The following is a 17,115-nucleotide window of genomic DNA, read 5'->3' on the forward strand; positions in this document are numbered from 1 at the left end:
CAATTTTTTTTATCATTACTACTGTGCATCTGCATTTATCGCTGTTGTAAGCCCCCAACGCCTCGCACCAGGATTAGGCAATGGTTATGGTTAGGTTTGGATTAAAACGTAAGGGTTAGGTGCCTTGAAGTCAACGATCGCAGCGCTGCCTTGAAGTCAATTAGGCAATGGTCATGGTTAGGGTTAAGGCCCAGACTCACAGACCAGACGGCCGACCCTCGCAAGAAAAGGCAGTTGGACTGATATATGATCAGTGTCCCCGAGTTGGTCAAAAAAGTGCCTCGGAACACACCAAAGCGACGAGACGTAATACGTCTACATCACAGCAGGCGGCGCTAATCTGTATTGTCGCCCAAAAATGAAAACCGGCAGCTGATTGGACGAACGCGTCACGTGGGTCTGGTTTCTCCAGAAATTCAAAGACAGACTGTCATGGCGGCTTGTTCAGAATACGATCTCATATTGTACTGAAATAGTTCACCGAAACGTGTTTCTGAAAACATTTTAAGCGAGAAATAGGCCATACAGTTGCTGAATCTGTCTTCATTTCAGATCAACAAAAGGTCAGTTTAAAAGATTTTCGTCAGATTTTGAGAGACTTTAGTCACACTCATTCCGCTCCCCGTTTCCGGGTTAGCACTCTACCAATCAGATGGGTCATTTGAGTCCGACTGCCGGTAGTGCCTGCCCGCGAGTTTTTTTTTGCAGGATGGTAGGGGAAGACTCATGAATATTCATTAGGGAACTCATCCCTGATTGGCTAACACTGACATTCTTACCCTAACCATAACCAATCCCACCAGAGCAGGCAACGAGCACTAGCCATTCAGAGGGAGAGTTCTTCCCCTACCATCCTGCAAAAAAAGATTTTGCTGCCCGCCGCGCTAATACATGTCAAATCGGTCAAAGTGAAGGCCAACGGCCCCTCAGACGGATGACAGCACGGAACACACCGAACAGACTTGAGTCACTGACCTCGCCAGACTGTCCGACGGCCGATTATCAGCTCGGTGTGTAGTAGGCTTTAGGGTTAGTGCCTTGAAGTTGACGGTCACAGCGCTGCCTGGAAGGAGACGTTGGGGGCTCAAAACACCATCGAGCTGCATCTGCCTTAACTCAGGTGCCTCAGGTTGTACATTGTGGATGAAAACTGCAACTTAAATCTACTACCAAGCCTCTGCAGAATTCACATTTTTTATTCACTGGCTGTAAAATAGGAAGAGTGAGAGCAAACAAATAGTTTCTTGAATACATTTTTTTTTTTTTTTTTAAGTGTTGTCAATATCCATGTGTCCTGTGTGTGTGATTATTTGTGACCAAATAAATGTTTCAGACAATAGCAAGTTTAAAGCATTATTTATTAATACATAAAAAAAGCATTTACAGCAAATACCTGAGTGCTTAAATCAGCACATCGTTAAATATTAAAATCATTCTAAAGGATAATTTAAGATTCATGATTTAAAAAAAGAAAAAACCCAACTTCACTGTGAAACAGTAGCTAGTCACACACTTAACATGTACATAACATAAATATATGGAAAGAAACATTTGTTGCGAGTGTGAACTTTGGTTCTTGAGTCCACCTCTGCTCTGCTCCAAAGATCTTTCTATCAATTAAAACCAACCAGTGTTCTGTATACTAAATGATAGCCTTTGAGATGTGTGATGATGGATGCAGTAGAACTAGTGTGAGGATGGATGCAGTAGAACTAGTGTGAGGATGGATGCAGTAGAACTAGCCGTTTCTAATAACTAAACAGAAATTGTTTCAAGTGTATTTTTGTGCGTGTTAAGGCTGCAAACACGCCCTCATGCTGGTGGTGTATCTCAGACATCACCTCTCCTTCCTTTTATAAGAGGGACTCCGTTCTTATGGTTTTGCCACCGAGTCTGGCATCTTGTACAGACTTCATCATCATCATCATCACCACTTTCGCTTTCTCTTGGTCTTCACCCTCCTTATCCAAAACGGTGTTCTTCTCTTTCTCCTTTTCCTCTTTGGGCCTCTTCTCTCCTCTCCTCTGTTCCTTTTCCTCTCTTTTTTTCATCTCCTTCAGCTTCCTCTTGAAGGCGGACCGGTCGCTTTGACTGCACACCCCCAGAGCCTGACAGCAGAGAAAAGAAAGTGTGTAAATGTAAATAGACACTTCTATACAGGTTCAAGGCAGCGATGTGACCGTGGACTTCAAGGCACCTAACCCTAACCATTGCCTAATCCTAGTGCCTACCAGGCAGCGCTGCCTGGAAGGCGACGTTGGGGGCTTATAGTACCAAACACCGGTTAAAATGATTCTCCAACAAAACTGGATTTTTATAATTAAATATCAGGAGATTACCAGTAGAGCTTTGCCAATAGATCCACATGGCCTACTGTATATGATCTCATCACAGATTAAATGGTATCACCGTATAGTCCATGTCGACTGATAAGACATTGCAGCACAGATATGCACGTTTGAGATTTAAAGACAGTGGACTATAGATTACACACTTTGTCCACCAGAGAGCACTGACATGTTTTTAACTGAAATGTCCTGCTCAGTACATACTGCATCTGGAAATAACCTGTTTTAAAGCGATCCTCGTTTGTTTGTGTTAAAAAAATTTTTTTTTTTTTTAAAATGCGTTGGTCGGTATTTACCTAGAGTTATTTCCCAATTTATTGAATTTGTTTTAAGATTATGTTTTTGGGCATTTTCAGCCTGTCACCTACGAGAATTCAAACATCTAGTTACATGGAAAACACAAAAAACAAAACAAAATAATCTAAATAAGAACATGGCCTGGGAGTTTGTAAGTCTGGCAAGATTTGTAAAGGCAAAATGTGTCAAACCATTCTGGATTAAGTATTGCAAAGAATGTCCTATCCTATAAATCGTATCCTACAGACTAAAGAAAAATCTGTTTGGTACAGGTCCTTGCACCAAAAAAAAACAACACACACACACAATAAAATCATTTACATTTTACAGTGAAAATGAGAATGATACAAAAATGCTCATTCCCGTCCCGCCAATATTGTGAATCCTACCACAATATCAGTCGAAACAGTCGCAATTAGGATATTTTCCTCATGTGGTGCAGCCCTAACGGTTATGTGATCAGTGTGTCTGCCGTTGATGGATCATTTCTCTCACTATCCTCACCGCCCGCTCACCTTGAGTTTCTCACTGTCCATGTTGAGCAGCTGTGGCCCGTCCACACCTCTGGCAGCGAACTCCGACGCGTACTCCTCCATGTTCATGGCGACTAACCACAGACACACCTGCTGGCTGTTCCACTCCAAGACGGGTCGACTCTGCCACTGGTGGTTGTTATTGCTGGGAACTGGGTCACCGTCCAACGTCTGACAGGACACCAGAGACAATACGCAGACAGAGGAAGTGAGGAGAAGTGAAGGAAGGAAGGCAGGCAAATGAGATAAACTGTAATTAAAAAAAAAAAAAAAAGGAGAGTGTAGGCTTGGGGAGGAAAAAAAAAAAGAAACCGGAAGGGAAGGACAGGACCGACTCACCTCAGTGGAGGAAAAGGTGAAAGTGTGAGAGTGTCCGGAGAGAACAGAGACATGACCCACCATGCTGGAGCTGCCCACTGGAGAGCCGATACTCTGGAACCAAGAGAACAACACCTCGGCTGCTTGCATACTGTTGCATGCGTTTTATTGTAAAAAGAGGATTTCTGTTTGTATGAGATATCTAGAGTCGTATTTAAAGTGCTCATATTATGCTTTTTGGCTTTCCCCCTTTCCTTTGTGAGAGATATATCTATCTATCTATCTTGCATCATGCACGTTATTAGGTTTACAAAGTGAAAAAGCCCAAAGTCCACCCTAAAGGGACTTACCATCTCCAACAGAAAACACTGTTCACAAACTGCTCCAAACAGCTCTATTGTAGTCCAGCCTTTACTTCCGTGCGTCACTTTGTAACACACGTTATAATGCTCGCCTAGCAGCTAGTGTGGCACGCCCTCATACTCTGCTTCTGACTGGCTAGTAGTCCTTACCTAGGTACTGAGCATGTGCGACTCCCAACAAAGATGGAACAGAAGTGAGATGTCTCACTCTGTAGCTAAAACAGAGAGCTCAACACACAGGGTGAAAAGAGGAGCTGCAGCAATGTGCAGTACAACAAATATGGTGTTTTTTGAAAATTAAACCATGTAAACCTATTCTGGTACAACCTCTAAATATGTTTATATGTGTATGTATATAAGTATGAACCTGAAAATGAGCATAATATGAGCACTTTAAAAAAAGAAAAGAAAGTTCACACAAAAGGAGAGGGTTGGCATGCAGGGAAAGCCTAATTCATCTCTTTTCTTACCTGATCTCGTCTACCAGTGGTGGTCAGGTACGGTAAGCTGCTGCTGGACACAGAGCGAAGTCTCTCCCTGCCTCTCTCAGCGGCCGCGTCTTTTTCTCGCCCTCGCTCTGCAAACCAGGGGAAGTGCAGGCAAGACGGCATGGAGGTGACTGAATCTGACGGAGAAACCCCAGCAGGCTCATCCACCAGGTCACCACACGACCCCCTGGTGGAAAATAGTTCCAATTGCAGTTAAAATGTGGCACGTTTTAAGGTACGTCATTTCATAAAAAGGTTATCCAGTGCTAAATAAGAAACCCATTTTGCTTAGTTTTGATTTTATGTACAGTACATGCGATGTCCCACCTGCTGTTCATGGACCTTTTGCTGCGTTTCTCACTTCTCCTTTTGCTGAGAGACTTGCGAAGGCCACTGACAAAGAAAACAAGACTATAGTCATTTAAAAAAAAAAAAAAAAAACCTATCAGGAACAAGTATACCACCAGCAAAAACACTCTCGCAAGTGGCAAGTAAGAAAGTGGAATCTATAAACTACTACGGCTTTTCAAACCAAGAAATATGAGATGAATATATGATTTTATGATGCCAAATCTAAGACAACAGAAAGAGACAGAGACCCTGCACCGGCTAAAAGGGAATCCATGAACTACCACTGCTTTTAAAACCAGGAAATATGAGATGAATATATGATTGTATGATCCCAAATCTAAGACAACAGAAAGAGAGATCCGGCAGCACCTGAAGTCAGGAAATCTCCTTTTCGACTTTCTGGATGTTGAGGAGTTGCGTGACGAGGGAGTGACGGTGTCAGTGATGTAGATGGGAGGGGGAGTGAAGATGGAGCTGCTGGGAGGTTGAGGACTGAGGACTGAGAAAGATGAGGTGCTGGACAGGTCACTTCTGGTGCTCCTTTGCATCACTGTGGCAGCAGACAGGGAAACGCTCTCCTGTGGTTTCTCAACTTCATCTTCCTAAAAAAAAAAAAAAATAACACACAGAGCACGTGTGCGGGTGAGTTTCAACGGCAGATTTAGTTATGGATCCGTCTGGATTTTTACAGCTCTGTCTCCAACAGTACCTGCTTTCTAAAGCTCTCTCGGAGTTTGTCTCGAGAGGGCGGGTGGCGCTTGGATTTCTGGGCCAGCTGAGCTTTGGCTTTGTGAGCGCTGGAGTCTAGACGTCCTGCGTCAGGAACTGGAAGATGCCAGTCTGGACGTGAGACAAACACATTTCCTTTTGCTCAGTCAAAAAAGCTGTTTTTATTCTCTCACTTAAATTACATTGTTTAAAAATGATATAAAAAGCTTTGAATTTTTCCTGTTCTGAAGAACTAAGTGCACCTCGCCACTTGACTTTACATATTCTGTGCTGCAAACACGTTATGGGCACCATAACACTAACACTGCGCTGCTACCTTTTCAACGTACTACAGCACTAACACACTGTGCCATCAACTGTTATTACATTTTGAATCAGGTTTTATATGTATGTTAAGTTATTTTTATGATGCCTTTGTCTTTTCCTGTTGCACTGCAAGTGGCTGGTGGAGAATAGGGATGCACCGATCCGACTTTTTCGGTCCCGATACCTGGGCTTTGTGTATCTGTCGATACCGTTGTTGAATTAATAATACACTGTATACCTTTTCCACCTTATACCTTCCTTCCACCACGTGGAAGAGACTAAAGACACCAGACTTTCATAACTAAACATTTCTTTCCTAACTAAGACCAAATAACAGATGTAATGTATTGAATTCTTATTTAGTTATACACTCAACTCTTCCAGCATGCGACACACGTGGATCTGTTATTTTTTCTGATCCCCGATCCAGCTATTTTGGGATTCGGGTCCGATATCCGATCGGTGCACCCCCTAGTGGAGAAGTTTTTTTTTCCCCTTCATTTTTCTTATGTATGCAAGGAACTATGACAAATACATTAATCTGAATCCATAAAATAAAAAATTATTCTATCTATCTCAAAATGTCAAATATTTATGTTTTGAATAGTTTTGCCAGCAGCTATACGAAGTCAAAGAGACACACAGCCACAAACTGTACACTAACAGTACTTTAGCTGCTTACCTGTGACTGAAGTGTCCCCAGAGTGGTTCTCTCTCTCAGCTGCAGGTTTTTCTCTCTCAAGCTGTGCTATCTGTGATGAGCAGTGTGACACAATGACTACAGAGAAAATGGCAGGCTCAGTAAAGTAAATCCACACAGGAGTGAAAAGTGTCCCCTCACCTGGATTTGTAGTCTTTCAACTGTCTCTCTGTGCAGCTTCTCTCTCTCCACCATTTGTCCTCTCAAATCTGCTTCTCTGTTCTCCCTCTCCTGCTCTCTGAAAAAACAAACATTTGAAAAGCACAATTTTACTAGCTTACAAAATATACTCCCAGTTATTTAGGAATATAGAGCTCAACAGTGAGTGCCCACTTTTGGTTCCGGAAGTGATTTTCCCCATTCAATGTCACCATTGATGTTTCAGAAAATGCGTATATAATTATTATTATTTTTTTTTTATTATTTTAAGCCTGGAACAAAGCCAACCAGCTATGAGATGAATCGTGGCCATAAAACATTTGGGTCGCTGCAAAAGAACATTTAGAAAACGGTAAAAGGTAGAAGACATGTGTACATTAACGCTCATAGGCTTCAGTGGTAACAGCTTGCTTGCGTTTGCAGGTTCGGTAAACATTTCCATGGTCAGAGATGTCGCCGTTACGCTGAGGATTGTGGGTAGTGCAGTACTTCTCCATGACGTCGCATTTTTAAAAACAATGGTGACTTCATACGGACTTCTGGCTTCTACAGGGCCATAAACCATCGTTTCACAATATTTTAGCTTGTGGTTATTTTACCTTGGATGGTTTAGTATTATGGCTAATAAACAAAATCCTTGGCCTCAAAAAGAAAATAAGTGGGATTTGCACTTCCGGAACCCCACTGTTGAGCTCTATTACTCCACATTGTCAGAGAAATAACTAGATACGAGAAATACCTGCTCTGGTATTCTCTGACCAGTCTCTTGGCTTTGCTGTATTTGATCTCCAAGCTTTCCGATTGGCTCTGGGCATCAGCCAGTCGCTGGCTCACAACCCTGCACAGTGTCTGGGCCTCTTGCCAATACCTGATAATAAAAAAAGGGAGGGAGCATAAACACCTTAACCATGATTATCTTCACAATGTTTCTTAATGATTATCCTTTTGCTCCCACCCACTCTTTAAGCTAGATCTGTATATACTTACAATTAGTCATCTATCATTTCTACCATGGCAAAATACACTTTCAATGACAAGAAAAATGGTCACTAAGCATAGAGTCCATCTACAGTATAGCATTGTACTTCTCTAGTTTGTCAGCTTTGTCCTCTCCATCTTCCACTCTTTGCTCCAGCTCAATCCTCAGGCTCTCCCAACAGGCCTGCAGCTCCTCCCATGCCCTTAACTTGGCAGACATACAGTAAAAAGAATAGATTATCTAGGTTTTTACGAACATCTGTGACAAATGTCATATTCACAAGGGAGAAAAAAAAAAACTTTTAGGAATTTTACGTGTACGTCACATGTGCCAAAAACTATTCTCAGAGTTGGAGAAACTGTACACTTCTTCAATCCTCTTAGTTTTGACACAACAAAAGAAGCACCCACTGATTTAACACAATGGGGGTAGAAGAGAGCCAGACTTTCTACAGAAAGGCTTTTGCCAACCCAATTATGTCACAGCGGTGATTACTTCAAGGCAAAGGCAGGGAAAAAAAAAGCAGGGCTGACGGGGAGAAGTGTTGGAACGCGGCCCGTGTCCTAGTAACTCCACACCGAGCCATCTCGTGCTCAATTAAATGGGTCAGACTGTTCCAAACATGGATGCAAAAGGTAGTGTATGAAAGGGAGTGCAGTTATTGGTTTGTGCGTGTGAGAGAGAAGAGCTCTCAATCTCAGCGACTGAGTGGCCTACCTTTTCTCTGGCGTGGTGAAGTTGGGCTGCTCGGTTTCGTAGTTTTGACTGAAGCTATAAAGACAGAAAGGGTGGAAAACCCATTTGATATTACAATTTCTATGAAAGGGAGATACACGTTTGCTAGTTTTTACACACCTTTTAGTGTTTTGAGGGATTCTTTTCTAATGTAATGTTTATTTCATGTTTTTTTATTAACCGTTATTTTATTTTTATTTTATTGCCCATATTAAAACATTGCCGGCAATTTTAGCAATGCAATACCAACATAAACCTACACACACCCGCAAACACTATCAAGGAGAGGTTCATGCAACAAAACAAGGCAAATAAAAATACCGACCACCTTGTGGTTGAGCTTCATTCAACACATATTGACTACATAGAAGCTGGGTAAATAAATCATTGCACATCACAGTATGTCCAAGCTATTATTCTAAATCAAGGCCTAGAATGACAGGAGTCCATCGTCTTATGAACAAAGGTACTTTCAAATGTAAAATAGCAGTCATATTTTCTATTGTACGGACCCGTTTGATTTTTTGTATCCACTGAGCTATTGTAGGGGGGCTAGGCGTCATCCAATTAATAGTGATCATTTTTCTTGCGATCATTAACAAAATATGTAACATGTAGCGTGGTCCCAAGAAAGCAAGTTTTCAGGTGTTTTCTCCAGTAAAAAAATTAAAGGGTCCAGAGTGAAATCTGTCCTGAACATTTTGTCCACTTCCTCTTTAATGTAACCTTTATTTTACCAGGAAATAATCCCATTGAGATTCAGAATCTCTTTTTCAAGGGAGCCCTGGCCAAGACAGCAGTATAATAGTTCCATAGTAAAATATACAGTGAAAAAGACAAGATAAAGACAGTTGGCAATTTAACATCATCTCAACAACACACTCAGTAACAGCACATGTGCATTTAATACTCAAATAGTCCTTTATCCTAATTTTAAACTGTCATTGTTGGTAGGTAGTCTAATTTAAGATGATTCTGCAATTTATACCAGGATGAGGGTGCAAAAACTTTAAAGGCACTTTCACCGAAGACAGCTCGCATTCGGGGAATGTCATACATGATTTGCCCATATGATCGAAGATTACATTTCCTGGTGGTGACTTTAGGAGTCAGGAGAGAACATAAGTAAGAAGGAAGTTTACGCAGTATGGCCTTAAAAAGAAAAATATACCAATGCTCCAACCTGCGAATGTACAAAGAAGGCCAACCAACACTCTCATACAAGCTACAATGTAGCAATGTCCTATTTTATTTATTTTATTTAGAGCTGGCCTGATATCCAACAGTAGGCTTGGTGTATACTGTTTACTTCACTGGATACACCCAGTTTATGGAGGTTAATCAATGAATTCACGTTGAATGTAAAGTACCTGCTGGTATTTGAGGCAAAGCTGGTAGTTGTCCAGACCGGAAAGAACAGAGACGTCCTCCTCTTCATCTTCCTCCTCTTCCACTGACATGCTACAGTCATTATCCTCATCCCCGCTTGCTCTTCCCCTCTTCATAGATAAAAACACACAAAAAACCCAGTACAAGCAAACCATATGGAATTTGTTAACACGATCACAACTGCTTCTCTTCTTTTAGAAAACACACCTTGGATGTTCTATCCATTTCCAGGCTTTCGTTGATCAGTCGTGCCACCTCGCTCTCCACGCCCGCCTTCTCTCGGCCAATCAAAAACCTGCAGCCGAACAGAGAGCTCAGTCAAAGCTGTGAGCAATCACCCCGTCCAGGTAAAGCCCAGGTGTTGCTCATATAACATTAACGATGCCATAGGAAGTTAGGACACAACACCAAGGGCACGTTCAATTTGAAAACCGTGTGCACCGTATTGCTACCGTTTCCGGGTTTAACGCTACTATTCCTCAAACGAAATCTCCAAATCACATACTTTTTCTTTTTACTTTTAGTATGTACTGCAGCTGCCCTCACAAAGTACATACTGTTGTATGCAGTATGTATACAATTGGGACATACTACTACTTCATATGTTTATATATGCTGCGCAAAAAGATTGTGGTTCAGAATAGCCAGAAAAGCATGCTGGCTTGCATACAGCAAAATGCGACCGGATGCAGTAGGACATCCTGGTATTTGTAGCACGCTCCATTTGACATACTATGTGTTGTGAACATGCTAAATCTCTTTTTGGCTTACTAAATAGTATGTGAGGAAATGTTAATGTGGTCCATTTTCTGCCATCAAACAGACTGGCAGAATGCTAGCTGGCATCCGGATCTGAACTCTCACGTGTTGAAGCATTCTAGAAAATGCCACTAATGGAGACTTTTTAATATCGTTAATATCTGAAAGGCTGGCAGACAATCTGAACACTGATATGATGAGAGAAATGGTTGGCAGTACGATCAAGTATACATTACATGAAGCTCAGCATAAGTTCATTCAGTAAAGACTTCTATGCTTCACATTCCTCTCTCCCATCCTAATCAGCTGCATTGTCATCAGATGAATCTGGGCGTTTACTCTTCCACTTAAACCAACCGGATTTTGCCACAATCTCTGTGAGCTATCGCGTTGTTACATTCAAACTTTAAATCTGCTCTACTCTTTGCTGCTGTCAGTTGTCATTTCAGGCAAAATGGATGCGACCTCCAGTTCTCATCATTCCCAGCACCCAGAGTTCCTCCATCATCAGAATTCCGCTCCACATCACATCCATCCAGATCTTCAGGCTTCCTATATCTCTTCATCACGTCCACCAGTGTCTAGACTCCATCGGGGGGGGGATATTCCTATATATCCACGGCCTCCATACCCCTTATAATTTAACATTGCGATGGGGTCTAATTGCCAAAGACTAACATATCGACCTTTTATGCACCATGTTCATTACACTTATTTCACTCTTAAATGAAGTTCCTCCTGATAGAAATGTAGTTGACAGGCTAAAACATCCTAGATGGTGTTTTTAAAAGGACTGGTGTGGTTCTTTAAAAACAACATCTAGGGGGAAAAAAAATTATATTTATCTCGCTGCCACCGTTTCATCTTTAAATAACTCCAGTGATATAACAAACGTTTAGAAGTCTGACTCTGTCACTGATCAGATGGACAGTTGTTTGTATGAAACTCACAAATGAAATACCAGGCCAAAAATGCATTGTAATTCCATGCCTCCGAATCACTAAATGGGAAAACGACTTCACGCTCCACCTCTCTCCCAAAGGAGCAGAGACATATATGGAATAGTGGGAAAGATACTGAAACATGATCACTTACTTGACTAGCCCTGACGTATTCTTGAGCACTGTGGCTGCAAACAGCTGGGACACTCCGACCAAACTCACCCCATCAACCTCCACTATCTGGTCATTCACCTGAATCCTACACACACAGAGAGAGAGAGAGAGAGAGAGCGAGACAGACAGACAGACAGACAGACACCTCATGTTATTAGAGCCACACTCCACAATCCCCAGTTAACAAGAGAGACTGATGTTAAAATGTACCTTTGATCCTTCTGTGTTGCTCCTCCTTCAGTGACTGTCTTGACAAAGATTCCCAGTTTTTCCACTCCCTGGTCAGCTCCTACACCCATTCCTATTATACTGATGCCAAGGCCCTCTTCTCCTAGAAGGAAAAGATATGACTAATGTATCCTCAAATTAACAACTATTGTCAGGAGAAGACTGCTGCACCATTAAAAGCAACTCTCAGGAGAAACCTGGTACTTGAAATAAGAGTGGAAGGTGAGAATATTGGGAAAAGTCTGTTTTTTTAACCCATTATATATCAGCCTTGTAGTCTTTTTTAAACATACAGTCCCACTGAATTGTTTAGCTTACCCATATGCCACTACATATGACCCGTTACATGATTTATTTTCTTGCTGGGGCCTGCACTTGAAACACATATGGACACCAAAAACAAGAAGATAAACATGGTAAAGAGACCCTACACACCCTTCTCTATCTCCACTGGAAAGACATCCATCCTGTCCACTCTCTTCTCCAGCTCAAACTCAGCCGAGGCGGACACCGGGTCAATGTCGTCGTTGTGTCTGTCGTACTCTGCATTAGAATAAGTGTTGTACACCTGAAAGACAAGCATTCAACATATGGTTTAAGTCACTGCGACGGCCTCAATTATGTTAACGCTGATGTCCAATTTAGACCTACTGACAATTAGAGCTGCAAAGATTAATTGATTACTTGTCAACTATTAATCGGTTTGAGTCATTTTTTAATGGAAAAAAATTCCAGCTTGTTAAATGTGTTAAATGTGAATATTTTCTTCACTCCTCTATGACAGTAAACTGAATATGTTTGAGATGTAGACAAAACAAGACATTGGTGGACATCATCTTTGGGCTTAGGGAAACGACATTCAAATCGACATTTTTTTCAACGTTTACCGACATTTTATAGACCAAACAACTAATCGAGAAAATAATAGACAATGAAAATAATCGTTAGTTGCAGCGCTGCTAAAGATACAGTTCCATGCTTTGATAGCTTGTACATGTGTTCAACACACAGCAGACTGGAAGGACAACCATCTGTAGTTATTGACACAACACGACACTGTTTATGTTGGCAAGTCTGTCAGCGTGTGAGAGTGTCAGAGACTTCAGCAAACCGTACACGCATAATTATAGGATTGCAAAAGGAAATCTCAAATGTGTACACACACACACACACACACACACACACACACACACACGCACGCACGCACGCACAGCGTTTAACTAGCTTTGTGGGGACCCGTCATTGACATAATGTATTCTCTAGCCCCTTACCCTAACCCTAACCATCACAACTAAATGCCTAACCTTAACCTTAACCCTTACCCTCACCCTAACCATAACCTAATTCTAACCCTAATCCTACAACAGTTGTTTGATGAACTGAGCCAGATTAACGCCACACACACCCACAGAAATGTTTTCTGTGCCTTTATATACCGAGACAACTCTGAGCCGAGCGCTGGCGCAACGAAGCATGTGGGATCTTGCCTTTCCTCCCACTCTAATGGATGAGAAACATGGCTTTGGGCTAACACTTTGCTTATACGGATTCCAACACCAGCTGGAAGTGACAGTCACACAAATCTACCATAAAGAGCTTCTGTAAAAAGCATGAATTTAGAGACATGTGACCCTCAGCTGTCAATTAAGTGAATAATAAATGCAGAAAGCCTGCATTTGTACCATTTGTCTTTCAAGGCTTCCCTTACCTTGATTGGTGCTGACGTGAACCGGACTTTTCTCTTTGCAACTTCTGCTGCATCCTCATCCTCTTCCTCCTCCTGATCGGCCAGTTCAGGCACACCAGGAATTTCCTCATATTGCAATGAAAGCAGATTTCCATGTAAAGAGTTTTCCAATTCCTGACTTGGATGCTCTGGGTGAGAGTGGGATTCCTGCTCATGCACAAAAGCCTCGTTCTCAATCCCACAGATAACTGCACATCCTGTCTGGTCCTCTTGGCCTTCTCTGATTTCATCTTTTCCATCACTGCCTTCTCTGCGCTGCTCGTGCTGGATCTCCTCTCGCAGCTCAGATGTTGAACCTCCTTTTTCCTCACTTCTTTCCTTCTCTTGACTTTCTTTGCGTTCTTCTTCTCCACCTTTCCTCAATCCCACACTGTATCGCTCAACTTCCTTGTCATCGTCCTCCTCTTGCATCATGTCGCTCTCTGTCCTTGCAGCACTTTCTTCCACAGTCTTTTTCTCCCTGATGTCCCTTTTGTCTGTTGACTCCTCCACCTGTGCAATGAACTGGGTGTTCTGCCCCTCCCTTTCATCCTCCCATTCTTCATTCACCTGCTGATACTTGTCTCTTTCACCTTCCCGGCCTTCCATAGTCTCTCTTTCACATGGCATGCTGGCTGATGCTGACTCCTTCTGGTGTTCTTCTGAGGGAACAACTGGCCTACCTCCTCTTACTCTCGGTTCCACTCTGTTTTCCAGCATACAGGGTCCAGGTGTTTCCATGCTGGGCTCTTCAAAAACATCATCCACTAGTTCCTGCACACGTTCTCCTACAACCATGTCCATGTACTTTCCCCCCTCATCCTTACGCCAGTTTTTGTCCTCTTTCCGCTCCTTTTCTTCCTCATTCTCATCACTTTCTGATGACCCATTCTTTACGTCCACTAGTTCCGCCCTCACTGGCTCCTCAGGAGTCAAGTCCAGGTTAAGAGTTGCACTTGCTGTCCTTTCTTCCTTGGTTTGTGATTCTGTGGTTTGACCATGTTTGTCAAGACAGGAGGGAGATTTGTTGGATGATTCACTCGGGCCATCCGATACGGGAGATGTAGGGTGCCTTGCCAGCGAGGCCTGTGCAGGAGGATTTGGCAAGGAAACATTTACGATGGGTGGGTTTATAGATTTGTCTTTATCAAAGCCACCCCCCTCTTTTTCCACCTGGCTGGCTCCTACTATCCCCTCTTCCCCTTCTTCTTTCCCATCCGCCTTGCTTCCCCTCCCTTTCGAAACCTGCCCTCCACCACCTCCAACCTCCATCACCTTGGTCTCAAACAACCTCCGGGTGACAGAGAACTTCTGAGCCAGAGCAGCTCTGTCAATATCCGCCATCTCCTCTGATCTGGTTGATTTATCCTGCAGAGATGATTCTGGAAGAGAAACGTTGGCCGTGGTGCTCAGAACAGACGAGGAAATGACGACTGAATGTCTGGATGCAGAGAAAGGTGACGTTTGGAGCTGTAGGGTGGGATTATGGGGAGGAAGGAGGGGTGTGGAGCCAGAACTCTGCACCGGACCTCCATCTGGTTTCAGCTGCTGGGTGTCCATTTGCAGGAAGATGTTGTCTCGGATCTTGGTCCCCCTGGTGCTGTGGACTCTCCCTCTGCTGCCTGTGCTGCTGTGGGACATCATTGGATCTGACAGGCTGGATGGCAGTCTGGTTGGGTGCACGGCAGAGTGCTGGGCAGCAGCAGGTTTGGTCGCTGGTTGTAGACTGGTCGCAGTGTCAAATGAACATTTGATGGCGTGGAAGTCAGACTTATAGGTTATCCTGTGAGGGGAGGCGCTTCGGGCTTTAATGTCCGTCCGCATCATCTGGGAATGGAGGTTCTCTGAAGGGAGAAAAAAACTGGAGGAGCTTTTCACAGCTAATGGAAGCACCTGGGCAAGTGTTGAGCAGGTAGATAATGTTTAAGGATGTGCTGGTACAGTGGAATGGTAGCAATAAGGCAAGAACTATGCTGGATAATAGAGCTAGTGGGTTTTAAAAAGGTTATACTGCATCTGTTTGGTGACAGCAGGGGATGAAGGCAGGCCCTAGAAAGTCCATTGTCATCAGGTAGTCTTAAGATATTGATTCACCATCACCACAGCAAGTCTCCTGGAAGAGTGGTTTGAGAAAAAAGTGAAGTACAACACATTCACTAAGCTGAACTGACACAACTCAGCGGGTCATTCATGCAAATGACTGCCGAGTCAAACTGTCAAGTGCTTTACTTTATGACTTGCAGCTATCGATGCTAAAAATCAACAACGTTTCAGGCTGCTCAGTACTCACACTCAGTGCGTAATTGGAAGATTAACGATTGTGAGCGCCGTCAAAAACACAAACGTTGACATATTGGGCGTTTCTGTTACACAACTAGGCTACTTACAATTAACCTGTCTGGAGCAGCAATAAAGTCCTCTGCACAACCGCTGCATTCGCTTGCGGTCGGGAAATTAACTAACAGTAGGCCTACATTGGGACTTGATAAAATGCGCATTTAATAACAGCTGTGATCTAGCCATATTTTGCTCTTGACGTCTTGGCATTATGCGTCAAATAAAAAACTGAAGCAAGTATGTGTACGTTTTAAGTGTTGTTTACTGAACTTGGTAAGTTAATCAGCTGAGGTCCAGGAGTTTACGACAGCATATAAAGGCAGCAAATCTCACCGACCTGGCTAGAGTGCGCGCGCAGTTTAAAGGTCGTGACCATAGTTCATCATGAGAAACGTTGGGTCGCCCTGAGTGTCAATAAACCGCTAACTAACCTGAATTATTAGCCCGTGTACAATAATGCTAGCTATGTAGAATTTTGGTACACTATTATCGACAGCTTCATCTTACCGTAGAAGAGTTTGTCTGCAGTCAGTCGGTGCTGACGGCTCCCTCACTGTGATAAATACAGACAGATGGCGACTCATGTCTCTAAATACTGTAAATGGATTATCCTCATGTAATCCTGTGTAAACTACTCCGGTAACTGTGAGACAATGACGGTGAGCGGGTACCAGCACTGGGGCAAGTTAGCCTACATTTGGGGGGGGGGGGCAATTGTTATGCATCTGTGCCCTATCATTTATTCACCTACAGCAGGCAGTCTGAACATTTAGTCACAGTTTACTTCAGCCTGTTAAAATATTGCCATGTGTTGAATGAACATTTGTAGTATGCCTAAGTGGGAAGGCTAATATAATGACAGTGATGCCTTCTATTATAACAGATACTGCCTTTATTACCATTTTTACCATTTTCTCTCCATAATAGCCAGTGATTTACATTTTGGCATCATACACTGTATAGGCTATGTGATCTACTGTAGTTGTAGCTTACACTACTGTAAAACATGCAGGTTACTGCTACATTCACTTACCTTTACCTGTCTTTCAGCATCTTTGCCAGCTTTGCCATCTGCGGTGAAAACCGATATCACTCTGACAGAAGTTCTCCTGGGCTCAGAGGTAAGCTTTGTGTGAATAGTCACCTGTGTGCATGATGCAGGTTTGTGCATTCAGCCAGATCTTGCACTGTCTACCTGTGTGTGTGTGTGAGGCAGAGTAGAGCAGTGATGCAGCACCTGCTGATGTATGTGTTTG

General features: G+C 42.9%; 1 protein-coding gene across 1 annotated transcript; it reads right to left on the reverse strand.

Annotated features, from left to right (window-relative positions):
• Window positions 1–1,253: 1,253 nt before the first annotated feature.
• On the reverse strand, window positions 1,254–15,349 carry LOC144526217 (uncharacterized). Its single transcript, XM_078263523.1, has 18 exons — window positions 13,505–15,349; window positions 12,232–12,364; window positions 11,779–11,899; window positions 11,549–11,653; window positions 9,902–9,989; window positions 9,676–9,804; window positions 8,288–8,341; window positions 7,677–7,777; window positions 7,331–7,459; window positions 6,574–6,670; window positions 6,415–6,484; window positions 5,407–5,537; window positions 5,067–5,299; window positions 4,674–4,739; window positions 4,329–4,533; window positions 3,518–3,610; window positions 3,161–3,349; window positions 1,254–2,108 (listed from the first exon to the last, which is right to left on the reverse strand). Exons 1-18 carry the CDS (start codon window positions 15,347–15,349, stop codon window positions 1,854–1,856), a joined length of 4,044 nt encoding a protein of 1,347 aa, XP_078119649.1. The 3' UTR covers window positions 1,254–1,853.
• Between the last annotated feature and the right edge of the window lie 1,766 nt (window positions 15,350–17,115).

The sequence above is a fragment of the Sander vitreus genome, chromosome 12 (assembly GCF_031162955.1).
Source record: "Sander vitreus isolate 19-12246 chromosome 12, sanVit1, whole genome shotgun sequence".
Taxonomy (NCBI): domain Eukaryota; kingdom Metazoa; phylum Chordata; class Actinopteri; order Perciformes; family Percidae; genus Sander; species Sander vitreus.